This window comes from Cryptosporidium hominis (genome assembly GCF_000006425.1).
Source record: "Cryptosporidium hominis TU502 chromosome 7 CHRO017055, whole genome shotgun sequence".
Classification (NCBI taxonomy): domain Eukaryota; phylum Apicomplexa; class Conoidasida; order Eucoccidiorida; family Cryptosporidiidae; genus Cryptosporidium; species Cryptosporidium hominis.
Window position 1 is genome coordinate 11,683 of NW_667463.1, and position 24,142 is coordinate 35,824.

At 32.5% G+C, this 24,142-nt stretch overlaps 11 protein-coding genes across 11 annotated transcripts; 4 read left to right on the forward strand and 7 right to left on the reverse strand.

The window, feature by feature from the left end:
* Window positions 1–160: 160 nt before the first annotated feature.
* On the forward strand, window positions 161–814 carry Chro.70188 (uracil-DNA glycosylase). Its single annotated transcript, XM_663489.1, has 1 exon — window positions 161–814. The coding sequence occupies one exon, from the start codon at window positions 161–163 to the stop codon at window positions 812–814; it is 654 nt and encodes a 217-aa protein (XP_668581.1).
* A 1,038-nt stretch (window positions 815–1,852) lies between these two features.
* Chro.70187 (hypothetical protein) lies at window positions 1,853–4,948 on the forward strand. Its single annotated transcript, XM_663490.1, has 1 exon — window positions 1,853–4,948. One exon carries the CDS (start codon window positions 1,853–1,855, stop codon window positions 4,946–4,948), a length of 3,096 nt encoding a protein of 1,031 aa, XP_668582.1.
* Window positions 4,949–6,433: 1,485 nt separating this feature from the next.
* Chro.70186 (hypothetical protein) lies at window positions 6,434–8,899 on the reverse strand. Its single annotated transcript, XM_663491.1, has 1 exon — window positions 6,434–8,899. One exon carries the CDS (start codon window positions 8,897–8,899, stop codon window positions 6,434–6,436), a length of 2,466 nt encoding a protein of 821 aa, XP_668583.1.
* An 828-nt stretch (window positions 8,900–9,727) lies between these two features.
* On the reverse strand, window positions 9,728–10,114 carry Chro.70185 (hypothetical protein). Its single annotated transcript, XM_663492.1, has 1 exon — window positions 9,728–10,114. One exon carries the CDS (start codon window positions 10,112–10,114, stop codon window positions 9,728–9,730), a length of 387 nt encoding a protein of 128 aa, XP_668584.1.
* Window positions 10,115–10,309: 195 nt separating this feature from the next.
* Chro.70184 (hypothetical protein) lies at window positions 10,310–11,089 on the reverse strand. The annotated part of the gene is made up of 1 exon (XM_663493.1): window positions 10,310–11,089. One exon carries the CDS (start codon window positions 11,087–11,089, stop codon window positions 10,310–10,312), a length of 780 nt encoding a protein of 259 aa, XP_668585.1.
* Window positions 11,090–11,766: 677 nt separating this feature from the next.
* Window positions 11,767–14,289, reverse strand: Chro.70183 (hypothetical protein). The annotated part of the gene is made up of 1 exon (XM_663494.1): window positions 11,767–14,289. The coding sequence occupies one exon, from the start codon at window positions 14,287–14,289 to the stop codon at window positions 11,767–11,769; it is 2,523 nt and encodes an 840-aa protein (XP_668586.1).
* Window positions 14,290–15,111: 822 nt separating this feature from the next.
* On the reverse strand, window positions 15,112–15,360 carry Chro.70182 (aspartate-tRNA ligase F10M23.210). Its single annotated transcript, XM_663495.1, has 1 exon — window positions 15,112–15,360. The coding sequence occupies one exon, from the start codon at window positions 15,358–15,360 to the stop codon at window positions 15,112–15,114; it is 249 nt and encodes an 82-aa protein (XP_668587.1).
* A 655-nt stretch (window positions 15,361–16,015) lies between these two features.
* On the reverse strand, window positions 16,016–17,323 carry Chro.70181 (aspartate--tRNA ligase). The annotated part of the gene is made up of 1 exon (XM_663496.1): window positions 16,016–17,323. The coding sequence occupies one exon, from the start codon at window positions 17,321–17,323 to the stop codon at window positions 16,016–16,018; it is 1,308 nt and encodes a 435-aa protein (XP_668588.1).
* Window positions 17,324–18,040: 717 nt separating this feature from the next.
* Chro.70180 (CG2972 gene product) lies at window positions 18,041–19,249 on the reverse strand. Its single annotated transcript, XM_663497.1, has 1 exon — window positions 18,041–19,249. The coding sequence occupies one exon, from the start codon at window positions 19,247–19,249 to the stop codon at window positions 18,041–18,043; it is 1,209 nt and encodes a 402-aa protein (XP_668589.1).
* A 285-nt stretch (window positions 19,250–19,534) lies between these two features.
* Chro.70179 (hypothetical protein) lies at window positions 19,535–19,768 on the forward strand. The annotated part of the gene is made up of 1 exon (XM_663498.1): window positions 19,535–19,768. The coding sequence occupies one exon, from the start codon at window positions 19,535–19,537 to the stop codon at window positions 19,766–19,768; it is 234 nt and encodes a 77-aa protein (XP_668590.1).
* A 1,558-nt stretch (window positions 19,769–21,326) lies between these two features.
* Chro.70178 (hypothetical protein) lies at window positions 21,327–24,122 on the forward strand. The annotated part of the gene is made up of 1 exon (XM_663499.1): window positions 21,327–24,122. One exon carries the CDS (start codon window positions 21,327–21,329, stop codon window positions 24,120–24,122), a length of 2,796 nt encoding a protein of 931 aa, XP_668591.1.
* Window positions 24,123–24,142: the final 20 nt, after the last annotated feature.

A 24,142-nucleotide genomic window follows, 5' to 3' on the forward strand; every position in this document is an offset into this window, starting at 1 on the left:
ATCCAAGTATTATTATAGAAATCTTAATTAGTTTTTTCCATCTTCTGTATCCCCTTCCTTCATGCTTGTGTTTCCTTTTCGTGCCTTTTAAATTATAGGGAACGATATTTTGGCGCCAAAAATTATTTTTTAATACATGTAAATAAAAATATAGAGAAATATGAGTCAAACGTCAATACTGTCTTATTTGAATAAAAGGGGCGCAGAAAACATTTGCAAGGACAGTATTGAGTGTGGGAATGACTTGAATAGAGATTCAGCAGTGAAGAATAGGAGAATATGCGTTGAAGAAACAGAAATTAAATCAAGTAAGGAGGCTGAGGAAGAGAATCAAGAGTACTATCCGAGTGAGTCGGTGTTGAGGGAATACTTTGGAGATGAGTGGTTTGAGGCTCTTAAAGACGAATTAAGGAAGCCCTATTTTGTGAAGTGTATGAAAAAGGTTCAAGAAAGAAGGAATTGTGCTAAAGTGTACCCACCCAGTGACAAAATGTTTAGTTGTTTCAAAGCTACTCCATTGAACAAGATTTCAGTGGTAATCTTGGGTCAAGACCCATATCACCAACCTGGACAGGCAATGGGACTTAGTTTCTCAGTTCCGAAGGGCGTTCCAGTTCCTCCTAGTTTAAGAAATATTTATAAAGAAATAGGTAAAGGCAATCCTGGTCATGGAGACCTGTCATCGTGGGCTGAACAGGGGGTATTCCTTCTAAACTCTTTACTTTCTGTAGAAGAAGGGAAGCCAATGTCTCACAAAGACTATGTAAGTTTGACAGTAATAACTACAGTGTTAGAGAACAAACAAATTTATTGAATACTGAAATTTTCTACTAACTTTTTTTATCGTTCAGGGTTGGGATATCTTTACATCCATGGTTATATCAAAAATTAATAAATTAGAAAGACCTATAGTATTTATGCTTTGGGGGAGGTCTGCCCAAGCTAAGGCCGCGAGCGTTTGTAAAAAGAAACATTTGGTGCTAGAATCAGCTCATCCCTCTCCATTATCACAAAAGAAGTTTATGGGTGAGTTTTCCTTTATAATATAACAAAAGTTATCAAAAGACTAACTTATAATATATTTTCAAATACCTACTTTGACTAAAAAAAATGAATCTAGGCTGTGATCATTTCAACAAATGCAATGAATTCCTAAGAAAAACTCAACGGCCTGAAATCAATTGGATTCCATAAGAAAATAATATTGTTTAAATTTAAATTACTATTATTTTTTTACTCTAACGTTGTTTGTCCACATGAATGCTCGGAATATGGTAAAAAAACTCAACACGTGTTTGCATGCATGTAACTAGTTCCACGTAGTGTAATTAAAGTAGCCATGAAACATAGGTACAAAATTTTTAAAAAAATAAGTTTTTGAAAGAGGTAGTAATATCCTTTTTTTTTTAAAAAAAAGAACAATATCAAGTTAATTTGAATATTACTTACTATTTAAGTTTGTCTAGTCATGTAAGCGCCGTGGGAGGAGAATAGGTTGGTTGGCAAAAAAAGTCAAAGGTATATGGATTAAAGTTTTTTGAGAACCAAGAGAAAATAAGGAGTAAAAACACAGACCTAGTTAGATTCTTCACAATTTAAATTTTGTGTTAAATCTAGTTACTCCTCAAAATTATTGGTGTTGATGAAATTGAAGTATAGTTTTAATTAACATTAAATATACATTTATAAATGCATATGTATGTTTTTGGGTTCTTAGGAAAAAGCATATAAGAAACGAAGTACACAGTATTTTGGTATTAAGAATAGTATTGCCTTTATATAAGCTGAAATTTAATTAATATTCATATTTATTAATTAATATTAATAGAGGTTAAAAGGTTGATGGGGGAAAATGTCTTCAAATATTGATTGTGGCAGTACGATGGATTCTTTTGAGATTTCTATGAAGCTTTCTGATCCTATTTATAATGAAGAAGATAACCAGTTTAGAATGGAGGAGGATGCTATTCCTGATTATGTTTTCCCTCGAGAAAATGAGAATAACTTCAATGAAATAATTAGTTCGGGCAACTTATACAACAACCAGATCTATTATGAAAATAACAGCTATGGGGAAGATGTAAATATGGCGTGCTTAAATTCTGATTTGAATAAGAATAATAATAGTAGTAGTGGTAGTAATAGTAAGAATTTTAACAAAAAGAAGCGTTCAAGTTTGTCAAGTAATACAAGTGAGGGAGGAGCCTTTAAGCTTAAACATGAGTTAACATCTGAAGATGATATTCCAGAAGAGGTAACATTGAGCGGAGACTATGGTATTACTTACAGATACATTGCAGAGTTTTCGATATACAATAACAAACTTTCCAGGATGATGCCCTTAGACTGTTTACCAAATAAATTTGAAAGTATTTACTTTATGAATGAGGAGGGAACCCTTGATTCTTTTGTAAAAGCAGCAGATCCTGAAGTGAATGTTGATTCGAATTATATGGGAGCCACAGAAAAATCACAAGATGATCAAAGTTTTGAAGAACTAACTCTTGTTGGTACTTTGATCCCTTTTGAATATATTTTAAATTATGAGAAAGAAAAGACTAATATTCTTAAAGAGAACTTTAGGAAGTTACAGAGAATTCGTCAAAAAGGTGGGGGAAGTTACAAGCCAAAGAAGATGAAGGAAATGCCAAAGTCAATTTTAAAGCAGGGAGACTTAAAGACTTTCCAGATTACTTGTAAAATACATTCCTGGACTATTGAATTTGGAGGTAATCTGTTTGATACACCACATATATGGGTCAATAGTATGTCTGAAAATGGAAGCTCAAAAACTTGCTATAGGCTATGTTGGCCAGCAAGCAAATACGTCAAGTTATTTTCATCTGCAAAGATCAAGTTTGAAGTTATTTCAAGACTTATTAAGACTTTACTTTCTCCAAACTCAAATAGAATTGGATACAAGACTTTCCTTGATCAGGTTACTGGGAAATTGGTTGACAAATCATCTAATAAACCAGTTTCTAAGCAGCAAACTGAGGAGCAAACTTCTGAACAGATTCCTGAAATGAGCCCAGAGCCTGCTAGTGAGACTTCAAGTCCAACTAAGAAAGCTTGCAAGGATACAAATCCTTCTGTGGATCAGCCTACAACTGCATGGGGTGAGCCTTTATTTGTTGCTGGATTATCTGAGAAAGAGGTTTTGTTGATGTTTCCCTTTATTGAGTTTTATTTACAAACTTACTCGAAAAAGTATAATCTATCCAAAACTTTGGGACTTCAGATAATTACGTCAATGAAAAATAAACTCACAAAAATGATATTAAGTGAAGATTCTACTTTGGATGAAAGCTATATAAGTTCAAATATTAATAGCTTGTTGCAAAACAATGAACTTTCAGAGAAGATTTTCACTAGTAATAAGCTACAAGCAAGTTCAGTAACATGTGCTACAACTGCTAATAATTTAAAAAGAAGACGAAGTTCTGTTAATAAGGGTGAAGATTCTCTTAAATTTGCTTTAGTCAAGTTTAAGGACTTCACTGATAGCTTTGGGACTTGTCAGAAAATACTCAAGATTTCGGACTTCTGCCACTCATTTGGTGATTTCTTAGAATTACCGATTTATTCAAGTTCACTACTTAGTATTCAGTCATTCCAATCAAAGAGTTTTGTTCTGGAAAAATCAAAATGCATTTCACTGGAAATTTTAAATCAAGTATATTTGGAACTGAACAAAGTTATTGGAAAATTGAAAGAAGAAAGAGCTTCTGGTTTAATTAGCCAAGAAGGACTTTGTAGTTTGATTAAAGTAGTTCAGGCTTTTCCTCAAAACACATTATTTTCGACAATTAAGTGCCTTATTAATGCCATTTCTGAGAAAGTTTTTAACTTCAAGAAAAATAATACAGAAGATTCCAGCCAAACAGTAAAAACCAGTCCAAGCATCAAAAGAGGTTACTCTTCATTTAGAAATGACTCCGAACATTCTGATTCAGAGTCTGATTTAAAGAGTTCTGAAATCAAACTTAAACTTTTGGATACTTTAAGTATCAATAAATCCTCTATTGATTGCGTATCTTGGCCTGTAATTTTGGATTTGCTCCTTACAAAGATGAACGAGTCTAGCATGAATGAACTTAGTGACTATTTGGACGAAGGTGCTTTTGATGATTATAGTAGTGGGGAACAGTTAATAGTAGAAGAAACAAAAATGGAATCTTGCGATATTACACCAAATCAAAACTCACCAGCTCAATCAAAAAAACAAGACAAAAACAACTCCTTATGCGCTTTAAATAGTGAATCGTTCTTTGAAATTCTAAATTGGTCGATTGATACTCTTGGAAGTGGTAAGATAGGCAAAGAATTCATTGATAATGTATTTAATACTCAGAAAAAGAAGATCAACATTGGGAGAAATGATAATTTTATTGGGGTGGATCGATTCTCTAACAAGTACTTTTTGTTTAATAATATAAATACACAAAATACATTATATAAATCGGTCATTATTGTTTCAAGCTGTATGGAAGGTCTTAACAATAAATATATCTCTCATTCTACTCCTTGCAAAAATCCCCTATGTACTTTATCAGCTGAAGGAAACTTACCTTATAATTTGGTTTCTACTCCAGAAGTTGCTGAAATTCAAAACTTTTTGAGATTGAATTCAACCTCAGCAACAATCTCATCAAAGCCTGTGGTTAAATCTGCAGAGCCAAACTATAAGTTTGTGAGTAAGAAGAAAGAGATAGAAACATTGATCAATTCTCTTTGTGAAGATCATTTTTGTGAGTTCCAACTGAAACTTAAGCTAAAAAGCGCATTCAATGGAAAAGAGTTTGAGCATGAAACATTCAATTCTGCTAACCATGCACAAGAATGTATTGACTATACCATACCAGACCATGTTCCTTTTAACATATCACTGCTCAGGACTGGCCAGGACAAACAGAACTTTTATTTCACTGCCCTAGGCATAGCATAGGAAATGACAACTCTTCATCTTATCATCACCCTTCCTATGGTAGTGTGGGCCAATACTGACAGGACAACTCATTTTTCAATCTTAGACAAAATCTTTGCTCTATCTACTCAAGTATTTGGCCAATTTACTAAAGGAGTGGATGTTACATACTATTCATCACAAGAAACCTTCAAGCAAATAACTATTTTGATTAAGCAAATTTGCGAAACTACAATGGATTCTCTTGAAACATTTGGCATTCAATTAGATAGACAAACATCTCAGAAGCATTCTTTGTGGATACGGGAGTTGGATGCTTTAGGTGGTATTCATCCTCCTGAAGGAGAAACTCAAATTCCTTTGGGAGATATTATTACATCTTCTTTCAATAAGAGAATCTCAATCATTGCTACTTATTTGAAAATATGGATGCAAAGTATTGTTCCTAGTGATTTGATTACTATTTCTACTGGAGGAAGTATAAGTTATGAACTATCAGGCTTTAACCAAGATTCAATTCTTACTTCTAGAAATGGTTTTGTCTATAATAAAGAAGAGTTTATTTCCATTATTGGAAAGAATTATGAAAAACAACTTGATTATATTGAGAAACAAATTCCAAATCAAATGGATCAATTCTATTATTTCAAATCTGGGCATTTCTTGGTTAATCTTTCTTGGATGAATTCAATTTTAACAAAAAATAGAAAAGTAAATGGTGCAATGCTTAGATTTATTGAACAATTCACTGAAATACCTGCTCATATGGCAAATGTTGAGAAAATCAAAGTTATGAATATATGTTACAATGTAGGGAATCTAGCCAATAATAATCAGTCAGCTGAAATAGACTCGAACAACAACACCCAAGAAGATAATGAAGTTACTATTTACCCTTTCATTTTAATTAATTGCCAGGTTACCCCTCGTTTAAATTCATCTTGTACGGATGAGCTTGTTGAGTTAGTAGATAATTTGAAGGAAAGCTTTGAAAACATTCAGCATCTCAATATTGAGCACTTTTCGAGAAAAAGAACTTCTAATAGAATCAAGAATAATAACCTGTCAAACTCCTACAGGGATGCTATGATTGCAGATTCTACTTTTACTATTGCTGAGTCCCGTGAGACATTCATTAAAAAGAACTTAAGTTACGATCGAGAATCTCAAAATGAGACAAGATATATATCACTAATCCTACCATTAAATTTGATTACTCAAAATAATGGACTTCCTGCCGGAAGATTAAGCCATTTGCAAAGAAGGAGTTTTGAAATCTTTAATTTTAGACCTACTACTCCATTTTATATCATTAGAGAGGATATTTTCAAGTCATCAATTAAAGAAATTACAGAAAAAAGCAGCTTTAAAGTTAGTTATAATCTTGGAGAAAAAACACATAACGGATTTATCCGAAGAATTATCATTGAAGATTATGATGTCTGGGATTGTATGATTGTTGAAAGTGATGATTCAAAGAAAAATAAGGATTGTGTTTTGGTTTGTTTAAACTTGTGGCAAATAATCCCTAATTAAATCATTCAAATTGTGGAATCTTTCTATTAATTTCCCCACTATTTTTAAAGGAATTATCATTAAATCCATCATACAGAGCGTGTTATTTAAAAAGTATCTCTTTAAATCCTCATTTTTCATCTCAACTTTTGGCATGCTAAAGTATCTTTGACTAAAATGAGTAAGTAAAAGGAACTTTGCTAAACTATTATAAGCTGTTCCTATTGCTCCAGAAATGGTTGAATGATTCTTTTCTTGAGCATCTTTGGATAAACTATCCTCAAAAGTTGCTTCATGTATTAAGATATCACAGTCTTTTGATGCATATTCCAAAGATGTACATGGAGTAGCAGTATCTCCTGAAAATACAATTTTGAATAATGAATAACCATCCCTAATTTTCAAACTATTTTCAAGCTTAAATGTTACTTTTACTCCATAAGAAGATTTTATATGTTTAACAGGGAATTGTTCAAGCTTTAAAAAGAAATCATCTAATACCAGTTTGCTTTGATCTGATATTTTATCAAAGCTTTTATTAATTCTCTTTTCTATAGCTATAAAAGAAATTTCGCAATTTCTAATTCTATTTCCTTTGTCTTGTATAATTTTCTCTTGGAATAAATTGTATAACTTTTCTACCTTTCTTGGTCCAATAATTACCAAGTTCTTAAAATCTTTGCTTTTAATTTCATTATTAAAATAAACTTCTTGGACTCTTTGGAGGTTTTCATCATATTTTATGTGATAGAAATTGTCATTTTTGACTGATCCAGAGCTATTTTCAACTTTTTGTTGAATATTGATAGAGTTTTTAAGTTTTAAAAGGTTGAAAATACCCAAAAAATGGTCTTCATGGGGATGAGAAATAAAAATGATCTTAATTGAAGCAATAATTTTTGAAAATAAGTCAAAATCAAACTTGCAAAGAATGAAAAGCTGGGACATAGAACCTTCCCCACAGTCTAGCATCATGCTCGTATTATCGTCGAGACGTAAAAGGTAACCAGAGACATTTCTATATGGCGAGGGAATTGCAGATCCTGTTCCAAGAACATATAAAAGAGGAAAAAGTGTTTTTTCATTGTTTTCTATATAATTGGAGAAAATATCTTGAAATTCTTGTTTTAGGAATAAGATTTGATCGTCGGATTCTTGTGAAATTGGAGCAAACTTTGCTTTTTTTTTGTGTATATTTGCAATAGAGTTAGTATTTTGAAGAGATTTTTGGTTTGATGATATGAAAAACTGTTGGTTCCAAGTAAACTCATCAACTTTAGCTGATGGTAAAGGAAATAAATTGGGAGAGATATGGCTTAGGAACTCTTGAAGAAATTGAGAAGTCACAAAAGGGTTAATTTCTTGATCTTTGAGTAAATTTAATCTTTCATTTAGCCTTATAACATTAATAATTCCTTTAGATAGATAGCATTTATTTTGGATAAAGCAAGAATCAAGCTTTAAGAAATTGTTATTAAAGTCTAAAAAAGAGTCAAAACAAGCTTGGAATTCGAATATATAAAAGTTTGAACAAGATTTGTATTGCTCACTTGAGCAATTACTAGAATCTTGAGCGGTTTCAGTTAAATCAAACCCTTTCAATTTGAGAATTTGAGAGATTCTAAAGTAGAAAAAGTCAAACTCAGTTGGATCTAGGGTATGGAAAATAATTGACCAGGGTAGCTTGATGGGAGGAGAGCAAACATCACTAGGCTGGATAATTCTCGATTCAGAAATTTGTACGCTTTCTCCATTCTTTAGTTTGGAATATAGAGGTCCTGGAGGAATACCAAGTTCTTTAGCTTTAATAACATCAAACTTTCCTCTTTTTTCTGGAAACTCAAACATGTACAATATGGATAGATTTGATAAACAAGATGAATAGTTTTCGGTACATCTTTTTTTGGAGTTTGGAATTTGATTATGTTCAAAATCCAAACAAATCTGAGATCCTGAAAAGGAATGATTTAGATAGCATTCAAGAAAAAGTTCATGATCTAATTCGAGTTTGAGTGGCTCAGAAGAAGAAGATGGCATTAACTCAATAATCTCAATTTCTAGATCGGATTTTACCCCATCAAAGTTATCCAGAAATTCTTGCGAATTAATAGATACAACAGTGTTTATAGAGCTTTCATACTTTTTCTGAGTTCTAATCACATATCCAAACATAATTAAATAACGAGTTATGGGTTCTGGCCCCACAATTCTGAGCTTTTGAACCCCAACTCCTATTAATGTAAGAAGAAGACCTGGAAGACCTCCAATAGTTTCAACAGAGATATTAGTTAGAAGAATACTTCTTAATCTAGAAAGCCTGATTTTATGTTCAAAGCAGTATCTTTGTACATTCTCACCAACATTAATTAAACACTTATTTCCATTATATGTAAGTACTAAAGATGGAGGGGAAAGAAGATGTTTGGACCCAATACGTTGGAAGTGTATTTCAGACATTAATCAAATGAGATATGTAATTATCACCAATTCTTCCTTGATTTTTTATGAATGGGAAACTGAAACCAAGGAGGATATTCTTTTTTTTCTTTGACTAATTATTAAAAAAAAATGTATATTTAGACCTTAGGCATATTTGGCGCCAACTCTGATTTGCAGAATTTTTAGGGTGGGAAAAATTAAAGTAAAAGATGAAAGAAGAAAACTTGGTTTTTAAAAATTATAAGCCTAGAAGTAGGTGTTTCATGGCTTCTGAGGAATCCATAACCAAATTTCAGAAGGTGTTGTTGAAGATTCAGGAAGAGAAGATTGATTGCGAGCTTAACGACATGGTAAGTTATTGATGAACCTTTTTGATTTTTTTTTTTANCTATTTATTTTAAATCATTGCTTTTCAACNAGGTACCATTGGAAAGAGATTATAATTTCGACATTAAACGAGACTTCGAGTACATCACTAGAGATTTAGAGCTTAAGAATGAGGAAGCGATTCTAAAATTAGCAAATGTAAAGTAATTTAACTTGAACCTTAACTACTACTAGCCCTGCTATAAACTTTTAATTAAATTATATATAAGAAAAATCTTTATTTCTTAGTTTCTTTTTTTTTGAATATATTTTGGCTGTCATTACGTGTATTTATTTTTATATTGCATGCAATAATTATTTTTTTCCATGTGGATGAAAGTGTTATCAGTGAATAATTTTAGTACCGGTAATGCAAGTATGTTTTGCATGTGGAAGAATAATATAATATGGGTGTGCACATTTTCTAAAAAAATGGCAAAACATCATAAATTTTAAAGTAATTGAATGAAAAAATTGGGATCAAACAATTTTCTTAAGATCAAAGTTAACTGATTGAAGTATAAGTTCGTCATCACTACTAACAATAGCAAGAACATAATAGTGACTAATTTTTGAGTTGATATAAGGCAGAATGATTTTTGAGTCTTGTTGCAAATTTTCAAAAAAGGAGGAATCAATATGGTCTAAATCGCTGAGAGGAATAAAGGTAGAAAGTTTGAGATACTGTTTGGAAGAAAATAAGATTTGAACAGCAGTAACAATATGTAACTGAATATTGTGTGACCATTTTACATTAATATTTTTCCAAAGTCCAGTCTTTGCAAGTTTTTCAGAAACTCGGTTTGCAAGATTTAGTTGAAGAAGGTTTTTTTCTCCAGTTTCTTCATTATAAGAGGTTTCCATCATGAGGTTGATAATGATTTATTATGGTTGATTAATAATTTTCTCAATGGAGTATAAAATCTTAATTAAAGAAAAAAAAGACTAAAATATGTTCTTTTTGAATGAGAGTACTTGTTAATAGCTTAAAATGGATGAGTCTGGCGCTGATTTAAACAACCAATTTGATGAGAATACTTAAAGTTAATGCAAATCATCGCACTAATAATTAAATTTTGGAGATGGACTTAGAAACAACTCAGCTATATTCCTTGAAATTCCAGAATACCATGGATTTGAAGTCTCACTATAAAGTTTTTTAATTTCTTCATAAGTAGTTTTGTTCATGGCGCCAATATACAAGTGGAATATAAGGAGAGAAAGTGAAAATAGGATGGTAAAACAGGCAAACCCAATAACTACAGCAGCTCCAGCAGAGTGATTCATTGTGTGAACAAAGATTTTGGTAGAATTTCCCAAATTCAGTATATGTGAGGCTTCGTAAGTAAAATGGTTTACCATTTTGCATGACCCCAAAAGCATGGCTAGTTCAAGTAAAAATAGTGTTGAGATGAATAAAATAAACAATTTGTAGTTTCCTGCACCGATACATGTTCCTACCCAGGGACAATGATGATCAAACCTATCTACGCAATGATTGCAGATATTACAATGAACAGTTCGTGGGGGTCTGATCATTTTGCAATTAGAGCAGAACTTGACTTTAACAATCTGTGCATTAATCTGTAAATCTATGGAGCAGGGTGGATTGCTGAGCTTGGATTGTGGTATTATTACTCCAGGATTTTTCAAAAACGTCAATACCATGGAAGTTGTCATAATTATGAAAAGTAAATAACTCAATGTAATTAACAAGTAATTATGTTGCATAAAAAGCCATTTTGATGTTGAAATAAAGTACAGAATACAAGGACCAATGATTAGAATTGCTGAAATCAGTATTTTCAGGTACCTGGAATCCAGTTTCTGTAAATCAGACATAGTTTTGCTTCCACTATGTCGATTTCAAGCATAAATTAATATTGATTTACAATTTAATCTTTGGTTTGTATCCCCCTTTAACTTAAAACCTTGAAAAAAATATTAAAAAGCAATAACGTTCAATTTAAAAATTGGAAATGCTTAATATTCACGAAAATGAATATTTTACATATAAAAATGAAAAAAAGAGAGAAAAATAAAAAATAACAAAAAAATGTGTTGCCCTTTGTTTTTTTTTATTTTGCAGAGGCAAAGAGAAATTTTCTGCAATTAGTTGACCCTCGAAGAGGGTTAATTAACTCTTCCAAAGCAACTGAATCGTTAAATAATTGCTGATACCAAAATTTCAAAGCTTCAAGTTTCCTCTCAATAGAAAAGAGCGCAAGCAAATAACAGCAAATTAGTGCTTATATTGCTCCAAAACTTGAATATTAAAATACACAATATTTTCAAAAGCATTATAATAATCGGGATGACGTAATGAATATAGAAATATGAACATAAATCATTTATCTCAAAAGCTTAAAAACTATTAATTTGATTTGGATGAGGAAGAAGTATTCGAAGTTAAGATTCAACTGGATATAAAAGGTTATCATTATTACCAAAAGAGTATTGCAGTAATAATTAATGTCTATCAAAACAACATACGGTCTTTGAGAAGTTAATGAACTTTGTTAAATTGAAATTAAAGGACATCCAATGTCAAAGTTGTCCATTTCTAGCTCGCTCGAATTAAGCATTTCTATAGAATTTAAGCCCTGAGTAAGGAATCCATTGAGACAAGAAGAATCCATATATTCATCATAATTGGAAGAGATATTTGGTTGTGAATACAGATAAAATGATGTTGGGCTATCACATGTAATAATTCCAGAATTTTGGGAGCTTTCAGTATCCAGGGAAGAGCTAATAATTAAAGAAGAATCAAAGGGTGATCCAAATGCTGAACAAATTGGAATATTCTGGTCATGTGATTCAGTCGAAGAAATAAAATGGATTGAATCTTGGTGATGGTTATGATAATTATGACTATGATGAGATGTCTCAAATTCACCAAGGTGAGCAATCTCCGATTCCGGTTGGTAAAAGGGGGTAACTTCAGTGTTAATTGTTGAGGTACAGTAAATCTCATCAATATCTCCGCAGACAAATATACTCGAACCATTATTTATTCCAGGCTGAGTTGAGCTGGAATAAGAATAAGTTGCCTGTGTTGGAGGCTCACTTCTAATATCTGCCAAAGTATTCTTCTTTTTGGATCTAATCTTTTGTCTTTTTGCTGGCTTTTGTAAAATACTATCTGAGCCGCTATTCATGGAAATCATCGAATCCAAAGGTTCATGTTCTTCGTGTTTCTTATGGTACGAAGGAGGAGGATGGTGAGGAGCTCGGCCTCCATTTTGAATGTGGTTATTTATATTGTTATAATGCCCAATATTATGGTGAAGTTGCTGCTGATGATCAGGAAAATGGCTGGTACAAACATCACTTTGTGTACTAAATCCTGAAACAGTTGAGTTTCCATTCATATTATTATTGGATACATTACCTTGAATTATGTTATAATTAATTAGGTTCTGGTTATTCATAAAGTTAGAGAGTTCTGGATTCAAGGAAGATATATCTTTTGGGTCTCCTGATTGTATTGGAGAGTTTGTAACGGGAATAGGGGGAGGTGAGAAATTATAACTTGACTTTGCAGATCCTCTTCTTTTTCTTTGTGAGGATGGTGAACCACTTGTAGTGGAGAATATCGAAATTGGTGAAGTAATATCATGTTCAATCTTGTTTAATGGTGTATTAGAAATCAAGCTCGAATCCTTTGAATAAAGACTTTTACTGGAGGAATATGATCGATGACTACACGGGGATGTTTCTGGTGTGTAAGTATCTAAATCGGTCTCAAGTTTTCCTAATACTTTTGAAGAATCATCCAAAAGCCCTTGTCCTCTTGGAATAACTCCTCCATTTGTATTGCCGATAGCAGAATGCGATTCAAATTTTTCAGAAATACCTCCTTGTACTGCAGCTCCTCCACTGAGTCCATTGTTATGCTGTTGAGAATCTATTACTCTTCTGGATGATATATTTGAGTGCGATTGTTGTTGGATCATATTTGAATTTGAATTTACAGAGGAGAGTTGGACACTTTTGGAAGAATCTCTATGTCTTGGCCTTCCAAATTCACAATGTATGCTCAGAGCATAGTCAAATACATCGCATACATAAGAGATTTTGAAAAGTTGTTGGACACTTGCGAATCTAATTCTTGTATAAGAAAGTCCATGGTCAGTAAGAGCCTTCTCCATTTTCGTTGGGTTTTGAGTATGTATTTCACGCAATTTCTTAAGAAGCATTTTTCTTCCAAGGTCTCCGAGAGGTAGCTTAAATCCTTCATAATACTTAACAGAATTAAGGTCTTCCGAAATATTTGAAGACGAGCCAAAAGAACAACTTTCTCCTGATGAATTTGAAGAGTAGCCAGACTTTGAATGAACTGACGGTCCGCTTGAAGAATTTCCAAAATCATCCGAACTTTCTCGCACTTTTCTGGTACGAGTCTTGGTAGGAGTCTTAGTTAATGAGTTATTTGTAACTCCTGCTCCAATTCCGCCAATACCCATAACAGATCTGGTAATTCCAGATAAACTATTTTGAGTACAGTTACCAATTCTATTGGATGAGTTACTACCAACATTGATATTGTTATTACTATTATTACTATATGGACGTTTACGTTTAGTAAATTCCTTTTCAGTTGTGGAAATCTTTTCAGTATCATTAAATTGATATCCAGTATTATATATTGAGTTATCTCTAATATTATTTCCAGAGTTTGTTAACCCAGATTGTAATCCATAATGCTGAGACTCACCAACAATTGAAGAATGGCTGTTATTTAAGTTAAAGTTACTTCCACCAGCACCACCAGCACTATTAGTATGTTGGTGTTGTGAAAAATGTTTTTGACCTACATTTTTTGAATTAGATCCGTCAGAACCTACTAAAAACTGTGAAAGAGGCGAACAAATTGGTCTGGAGAATTCTCTTTGCTCCAATGAAACACTATTACCGTTATTTGATGAATCTGGTGACGTTATCAATAGCTCATCATCCAATAATGATGAACTTGAAATATTCATTCCATCCACTATTTGGAAGCTGCTAATTTGGTCCCAATCATATCCTTCTTCCATATTATTTACTATTCAACTCGTCAAGTTTTTTACCTTTATTTCACCTTGAATTCAAAACTTCTTAATTTATTATTTCTCTCTCCTTTTTTCTTTATTTCTCTCTCTATTTATTTATTAACTATTTATTCCAATCAGCCTCCCAATTAAGTTTAAATATCACTTGGAAACTCAACTCTACCAAATTCCTCTTCCTCTTAACAATTTATTTCTTAAAACGAATTTTTCTCCTTTCTTGTACATAAGAGTCATAAACCTTTTCTAGTCAATTATTTTAATTCCCCGCAGGTACCTGTGATCATATTATAGTCCAGTCTATACAAACGTTTTTTCTCTATTTTACCTCTTTTTACCCCCTTTTGTTATATATTTAATTTAACTTTTTTTTGCCTCTTATTTGGCCATTAAACTTTACTATTTAATTTTGCTTTACTCTATTTAATATTTATTATGTCTGGGTACCCTTTTACCTTTTTTTTATATTAATTATTACATTTCTATTAACTTCGTGCCAGGCGGGGCAATGCGTCTATGTCTCTGCATACAATAGAGAGAATAAAGTTGGAGCTACGGGTAAATATTTTTATCTTGTAAGTAAAATAACAGAAAGACATTAAGGCGACGAAAATGCCAGAGAAAAAATTTGCCTTTGTTTAAAGAAAACTTTTAGAGTGATAATGATGTGTTATATAAAGCTCACTAATATTTTAATATAGAATCATAAATAGATATTTAATCTAATAATGTATATGTACTAAATAATGAGTATGCAATATTGGTGTACAGTCTAGCATAACCATAATTAGAGTCAAATAAAATAAGACTTTATGGACTAAGTCTCTTTGGATCACGAGGAAACATTGAAGACTTCCTGATATTTCCAAGATTCAAAAAGAGCATAATGACTCTTTCAAGCCCAATTCCACATCCGCCATGAGGAGGAGCGCCTAGCTTGAATGAGTTCAAATAGTCTCTAAGAGAATGTTCTGAAACACCGCACTCTTGGCACCTTTTTACTAATAAGTCGTAATCATGTACTCTCTGTGCTCCACTTAATATTTCTTCTCCTCTCATAAAGAAGTCAAAAGAATTGGACCATTTCTAAAATGTGGGGAAATTGGCGGTAATTATTTGCATGCAAAAGCGGGAACGCCTCCCAAGCTGTCTATATTGCTCCTTATAGAAGTAAAAGGGAGGAAAAGTGGGTAAAGGAAGTATGGGAATATGGGGAAGAGCTATATTGAGGTCAGTTGGTGATGCATGAAAAGTTGTCATCAAGGGTTCAAACGTAGCTGTATCTACACGCATGTGCAAATACACGTTTGAGTTTACAGGCTATGGGTGAATGAACAATCATCATCCCTCAATAAGAAAGCAAATCTTCAATTTTCCCTTAAAATCCCTAAATCCCCTTGCTTCTTCTCTCTATTTTATACTTTCAAGCTTTCTATATTTCTTGGGAGGCGAAATAAAAGATTAACTTACCTCTGGTTCATCAAAGTCAGGCATTGTGTAAAAAGGTCTCACTTTGAGTGGATATTTAAGCATCATATAGAAATCTGAGTTGTATTTTTCCTTGACAATAGAACCTAAATAGGAAATTAATGATTTAGGTTAGTTATAATTAAATATATTCAAAAAGATTTATAATATTATCGATTGAAAGATAACAATATCATAGTAAGATGATATAAGCAAAAGGAATGAGAAGGAACTATGGATTTGAAATTCAAGTCCAATAACACTTTAAATTATGTATGCTCTTCTCAAAACCTGCTCTTTTCAATCTTACTAGAAAATTCTTAGTATGGAACTTACCGAGTAATCTTTCCTGCTCTGAGGAAATATCAAAATCAGACAGATCCTCTGGAATTTCAGCGCCTGCCTCTTTAAGGAGATTACATCCTTCTTCAAAAGTAAGGCGTGGAGTTTTTTCTGAAATGACGAAAGGAGTAAATGGATTATATTCCGAGACAATAAGTAATTCATTCTTGCAATGAGTATTGATTCCTCGGAATATATGTCTAAACATAGCGTCGAAAACGTCAACCAATTCATGATAAGTATTTTCAATGTTCATTTCAATATCAACTCCAACAAACTCACATAAATGTCTGTGAGTATTTGAATTTTCTGCTCTGAAAACAGGACCAATTTCAAAGACTCTTTCCAAATCTCCACAAATTGACATTTGCTTATGGAGTTGAGGTGACTGTGCCAAGCAAGCTGTATTTGAGAAGTAGTCTACTTTGAATACAGTGGCACCACTTTCGGAAGCACCTGGTAAAAGTTTGGGAGTATGAATCTCAATGAATTCTCTTTCTGTGAGGAATTCCCTAAGCAATCTACATACTTCCGATTGAATTCTGAATATTGCCTGACTCAAATAAGTTCTCAAGTCCAATACTCTGTTGTCCAGTCTGACATCTTGTAGAACTTTAATAATCGTGGAATCCTCATCCTCAGTTTCAACCCTATTAGCATCCTTTAATTGGAAAGGCAATTCACTGCAAGCCGATGAGACACAGTAAACTCTTTCAACCGAAACCTCTATATCTTGTGTTGATGAAACCACTGGAGTTTCTGGAACTACTATAGTGCCATATACATCGATCATACTCTCAATTGGAAGGCATCCAAGCCATTTAATCATTTCCTTAGAACTACCATTATTAGCATCAGCAACTAATTGTAGTCTGTAGAAAGTTTGTCTGAGCAATACAAATCCTAAAGATCCTTTACATCTGGACTCCGTAATTCTACCTCTTAACCAGATTTTCTCACCTTTCTGGTTAGAATTCAATTCCTTAATCTTTGAAAAAGTCCTGCTCTCAATTTTGCAATTAAAGGGAATTACTCCATATGGAGATGCCTCGGTTGAATGTACAATAACTGAACTCCAATGAACTGATTGCTGTTGTTGCTGCTGATTGTTCTTTGCCTCTGCTTTTTTAGCTTCTTTAAGTGCTTGTTTTTCTTGCTTTTTCAATGCCTTTTTTGAAAGGACTTGTTCTTTTACCTCTGGTTCTGTAGTCATTTAATTATTTCCCAGTAAATTATCTATCTTAACTTCAAACTGATACTTATGAATCCAATTCTCACAAAAACTTTATCCTAAATTATTCTTATAGAAATCCTTTTCAAACTTTATATATTCTCGTCTTTATCTTAGACGCGTCCATCTTTAATTTGCTAACATCATATTTACTTTTTGTAATTGGCGCCAAAGTGCTCGAATTTTTATGCCTCCAACTTATTTAAAAATGCATTAAAAGTAAAAAAAATGAATTAATGATATAATGGGCGGTTGACCATTTTAAGGTGAGGGGTTGATTTAAAGAAGTTTTTAGTACACGTGGTAAAACTGGTTACATGCAAATCTGAAGAATTTATAAGTCAAAGTTTGGTTTTGCTTTTTGGCGGGCGAATGTTTGCATGCATATATAGAATGATGAAAATTAAGTTTAGAGTAATTAAGTTTGGGTTAAAAAAAAATGCTAATATTTATTCTAGATCGGCTTTTGTTAGATTATGATTATAAGTATATTTGGTTTATGTTACAGCTCTTCTCTTTAATAAAAAGTAGGAAAAAGCAGTGTCTTAAATGTCTAATTCCAAATCCATACCTATTAAACTCTGATAATATTCGAGTCAAAATTGAGAAACAATCTTAGTCATCTTAAGCCTTGGATTCTGGTAATAGCAGTGAAAACATAATGATTAATATATTGAGTCCGAGAAAAATGAAAAATTCTCATTTTTTCTTACCATTACGTTTCTTCTGCCAACTATTAGAATTTGGGTTTCCTCTTCCCATTCCAATCTTTATTTCGGGGTACCTAAAGCTTCCAAACTGCTTCCCCCAACTGCTTTCAAGATCAGCTCCACTATTAGAAAAAGGGTCCCTTTCCTTGCAAGCCTTTTCCCATTTCTTTCTTTGATGGTTTAGTAACCTTTGTCTTCCTCCAATCATAAGTTGATCCTCTGCCAAAATGATTTCTTGATTTCTAACACCTCTTTTTGGCTTAGGAATAGAGTAAATAGTTCCTCTTAGGTTCACTTTCTTTCTATAGCAGTCTAATTCAATTGTTCCATCAGAAGAAACTTTAATTGGAACTCTATCTAAAGTAGCATTTCCACACTTTCCACAAAACTTTCGGCTTGTATCTCTCTCATAAGTATAACATCCACAGCAAAGAAGTCCCCACCTCTTAATAGTTTTAACCGATAACCCATGTATCTCTACAAGATTCAAACCCATCTGGAGTAATACATTCTGCATAGAATAGTCAGTGGTCATACATGCTACCACAAAGTGGCTCTGGGATCCAGAAGATAAGCCTCCCATAACACTTGTAATATTTGCCTTGGTAATCCATCCTCCAGAAAATATATCATCTTCCAGTTCCTTGGAGACATCCTCATCCTCCTCACATTCCTCTTCCTCATCCTCCTCTTCCTCATCTTCCTCTGGCTGAACTTCCTCTCTTCTGCTGCTTTGTCCATTAGCAGTCTCCCAGTCATCCTCATCTTCTGTGCTTTGTTCTTTCTGCTCACCTGCCTCCATTTCTACCTCCTGTAAGTCCTTATCCATCCCTTTCTCGCAACTTCCCACCTCTTCAGACTTGGTAACAAGACTAATCTCTCTAGGCTTACTGTTAAGCTTTGAAATTTCATCATACTTCTTATGGTAAGACAAGGTTAATGCAATTACTTGAAAGTCTGTCTCTGAAAGAAACCCAAAATCCCCAGTCTCTTTAGAAAACTTCTTCACAAAACCGCAATCCTGTTCTGAAGGCTCCATTACCTGAATCCTATCTTGCAAGTAAAACATCTTCTCCAATGCCTTTTTGTCCTTAACCTCTCGAATTACTGAAGGTACTGTTAACAAAACATCGTCCATAAAGTCATGTTTCCCTAGTCGCAATATAGCGCCTGTATCCAATATTATATATCTACCCATTCCTTCAAATTCTCTTCTCTCTGCTTCTATCTTTGCTCCTAAGATCCTCTAGTCTTTTTTTGATAATTTGCCTCCACAAAGGACCCGCCAAAAGATTTGACTAGGCGGGCAATGCGTGAAAACAAATAAAAAGTAACGGCAAAGAAAGAATTTTATTAAGGGAAGAAATAACTGGGTAAAAAAATACAGAAAAGACTAGTTTAGAAGTGTAGAAGTAGGATAAATTGCGGAGGGAGGTACAAATATACGCACACACACACAGATTTTACTTGATTCTTGGGATAAATGACTTTAGAGCAGAATCCTAATAATGGGATGCCTGAGACTGGAGACTTGGTAAATATTAAGTACAAGATCATTCTGAAAGATCATCCACTCATTTCCGAAATTCCAAATGGTAAGTTTAAATGTAAAAGCTCTGGAGGCTCATTTTTATTACAAAGATTTTTACTAATTCTCTTTTCCAAACAATTAATCTCATTTTGTTATTTTGTATTCAATACCATTTTTCCTACTTAAGCTCGAAATGAGATTGAATATAGCTTTGTAATTGGATCTGGTGTAGTTGACCCACAGATTGAGGAGAAGATATGTGGAATCAATGTGGGCGAATCTATATGTATTACAAACTTGGAAGGCTCGGATCCAAATTTTGTTTCAGAGATATCATCTTTTGACCCAGAAATTGGCTCAGATTCAAGTAAACATGAGGAAAGTTGTCTTGAGAATTTTCAAGTAAGTTACTTTGAGAGATGATTTTGGAGTGAATTTTTCCTCCACAATAACTTTATTACTATAATCTATTATAATTACTACTCAACTTTTAAAATCATCTAGATCATAGTCGAACTCCTTTCTATAACCAAAAAGGATCAAGTTCCGGATATTGTCACAAGCACAAAAAAAGTCTTTACTTCTCCAATACAAAGAATGCAACTCTCTCTGGATTCTAAGAATCTTGGAAACCATTATTACAACCTTGGAGATTATCAAACTGCAAAGATTCACTATGAAAACTCTATCCAATATCTCGATAACTTTGAAGAATGGACCTCTGAACAACAAAATGACTCAAAACCTATCAAAATTTCTGTACTCCTTAATATCTCTAAGTAAGTTAATCTTTTTTTCATATTACTTAAATTATTTATTACTCATCTAGCTGTATGATCAAACTTCAAGAGTACAAATCAGTTCTTAAATACTGTACAGAAACCCTGAAATTAGACAAAGTAAGTCTTACTCAAATATATACTTAACGATTCATAAAACTCAACTTTTTTTAGAATAATGTCAAAGCTCTCTATCTTAGAGCATCATCCTATCTCAAACTCGATGATCCAGATGAAGCCAGAATAGACCTATACAGAGCTGCAACAATAGAACCTCAAAATATTGAGGTTAGAACTAAACTTCAACAAGTAAGTCTAATCCTTTCTTTTCTCCTCATTTCATCCTAACTTATGTTTTTGCTACCTTCCTACAATATCTATTATTTATTAGTGTACCAAAATTATTAATGACAGAAAAAATTCAAGAAATAAAAATCAAAAAAAGCCTTTCCTAATTTAATAATACTATTTTTTACATGCATGCATGCATGCATACATGCAGCTTTTTATTACTGCTCTAAACTATATCATTTCTTACCAATTTAATCTACTCCACCCATAATTAAATATCTACTTCTCTCCATTATTATTACTTCTCTCTTTTTCACCTCTAAAACCTTCCTATTCTCTTCTTGTCAAAAATTTCCTTGTTAAATAACACCTTACCTACTTTTAATTGAGTGTGCATCATGGCGCCAACATTCCCGCCAAAAGTATTGTATGCCTTGACTAGAATAATGTAGAAAAATGTGAATAGGTAACAAAAAAAAATATTGATATGTAAAACACACAAAAGTTTTCAAAGACAATTCTTTGAAATTGAAAAAAGTAGTTAAATAGAAAAATTAATAAATTTTCGATGCTTGAAAATTAATTAAATTTTCAAATTTCAACGAAACAGTTGAATTTTAAAAAAAAGGTGGAGGAAAGGTAAAGAAGAGGAAGAATAAGTACAAAAAAGAATTATGAAGGTTAAAGTGATCCTTCGAGCACCAAAATCACAGATCCCACTATATATGACGTTGAATGATGCAAAATTTGGAAATGAAGAAGTAGCAACATCATTAAATGTAGTGGAGTCTGACGAAGTTGTTCGTTGGGTAAACACCACAAATGAAAAATCTCCGACTAACCTGCAAATTGCACCTCAGAAACAATTAGTAATTTCTGATGATTTAGCAAGAAGTATAACCAACAGTATTTCTGATATCATTAAGAATAAGAATAAAGCCAATAATTCTATGGAAAATCGGGTAAGAGATCTCAAGAGTAATTCAATTTTATCAAGTGAGCGCCATAAATATAATGTCAGTCATGTAAAGGATGCATTACTTGTTAAGAAGACGGTTCCAGAATTGCCCATTAAGAATGATAATGATAATGTTAAAGCAAATAGTAATGAAGCCATTACAGTCGAAAAAAATCCAGAAATTGGAAAGATTGAAAAACTTTTATCTCAAGATCTAGACAAATGTTCTTCACCAAACTCTGGAACAATGGGAGTTTCTGTTGGGAGCAAATATAATGGAAAAGAACTTAAATCCAACATAAGAAAAAAATATTTTAAAAGTTCCAATTTAAAAGGTAATAAAAGTGATTATGAATATAATAAAAAATTTAGATCAAATGAAGATTTTCCAGAATATTACCATGATTTATTTCCTCAATTTAATGATAGTAGTGAGGAGAAAGATGTTGATGATTCTCCAAAAGATAGTGATTTTGACCAATTTAGAAACTCTGAAATGATTTCCAAAAAGATACAAGATGAGATTGACCACGCTTCCAAAATCGAGTCTATCCAATGCGAAATTGTAAAAACCTTTAAAAATCTCACTTTGAGTCCTTGTTTGTGCAAATCTCAAGAATCACCAAATAATCCCTACGATAGAAATAAAGTTATAATCCAAAAAAGTCTTTTTATTAACGAACTGCGTGAGAAAGTTCCTTTGAAAAATAACTATGTAAGTCCAAAAAATGATTCACGTAATATGTATCTTCTCATTCATGGATCAGGTAAAGAAGCAGAATCTGCAGTTTTATCGAAAGATTTGAAGTCTAACACTGTTTGTAATTTGACAGACAAATTATCTTCAATAGACCAAGCCAAGATATCCAAATCTCCAAAAAGTCCCAATCCTAAAAATATATCTCATGAATTAAACTCAGATCGGAAGTTTGAACATGTTTTTGATAATAATTATAAAGAAACCAATCATATCCATTTTGAAGGTCAGAATAAATGTAAAAGTCAAAATCAAAGTAAAAGTGGAGCTCAAGATGAAAATATAGGTAAATATGACCATACTAATGATTATTTAGATAAAGATGAAACCAAAGTTAAAAATGAACAAAAGAGCCAAAAGGAAGATCTAGACCCAAAATCCCAACTTTTTCAAGCTCTTTCTAGACTTAGCTTGGAACTTTCAAATACAAACTTAGCCTTAGACCAGTGTTTGAAGGAAAAGGAAGATGTGATTTCATCCATGGAAGGGGTACTTATTAAAGGCCTTCAAGACAAACTTGATAATCTGGAACTGCTTTATAAAAAGATACAAATCAAACAAGATCAGGATGAACTGAACGAAGATTTGAATCAAGTTGAAAATCTAAAAAAAGACTTTCAATCAACTTATTACCAACATAAATCCCAAAATGATAACGAAGCCAGTATATTCTTTAGTGAACATGAACATGGATTTGAACAAAACAACCATGATAGCCATGAAGAGACTTTTAATAAAAATAACTCTGGAAAATTACCAAATACTGATCTGCCACTTTTGAGAGATGAAATGCTTTCACAAGAAGAAGAACAAACTAATTTTGTCACTAGAAAGCCCCCAATACAAAAAATTGTCCAATCATATAATGAATCTTTTAAATTCCAACCATTAAGCAGAATTGAATCAAAGAGATCAATTTCTGTCCCTGTTCATGAAAATCAACTTTCTAATTTCCATTGCGAAAAAAATACCAAAAGTATTGAAGAAATACCATCTTTGTGTGAACTACAGGATAAACATTACAGAAATAAAAATTTGTCTTCAAGTATTGGAAGCTTTAGCAATATTAATAGCAATAATTTAATTACCAGCAAATCTCCATTATCAAAAGTTGGATTAAAGCCAAACTCAAGCTCAGAAAGATTGAGCCCAAACATTGAGGAGGGATCTAGAGGAAGAACAAAGTTCCAAGGCAACCATCATTCCAGAGCTGCAACCAGAGACTTTGTAGCAGAAAATAAATCCAATGTCATGCTGAATGCAGCCAAGTCGAGCAGCAGTTTGTTTCAAAATAATCCAAACAAAAAAAATACCAAATTAATAAAAAAGAAATCTCCAAATGGAAAAGCTAACCAAAATTCCCTCAATAATGATGATAATAACGGTAAAGTTAATGCAATCAATCATAAGTATCATCTCAACCAAAATGGAGTTAATAATTTTGATTCAGGAAATGAAATTTATCCTTCCCTTGAAGTTGGTGGTCCAATAGCCAGAATGAATGGAACATGTGGAGGATTTGTTCCATGTTTCCCTGGGACATACTTAAATATGCATTATGATCCACATTTTGGAAACTTTCCTGGCAATAATTATAATAGAAGTAATTACCAATACATGAATAATCACAGTCAATTTCCTCAATACCAACAACCAAATTATCAAAAAATGAATGGTTATATTGGAGCAAATGGAATTGTGGATAATAATACTCCAAGATGTCCATATTGGTGTAATTTAATTTGTAGGACTTAATTTAATGATTATTAACTTTC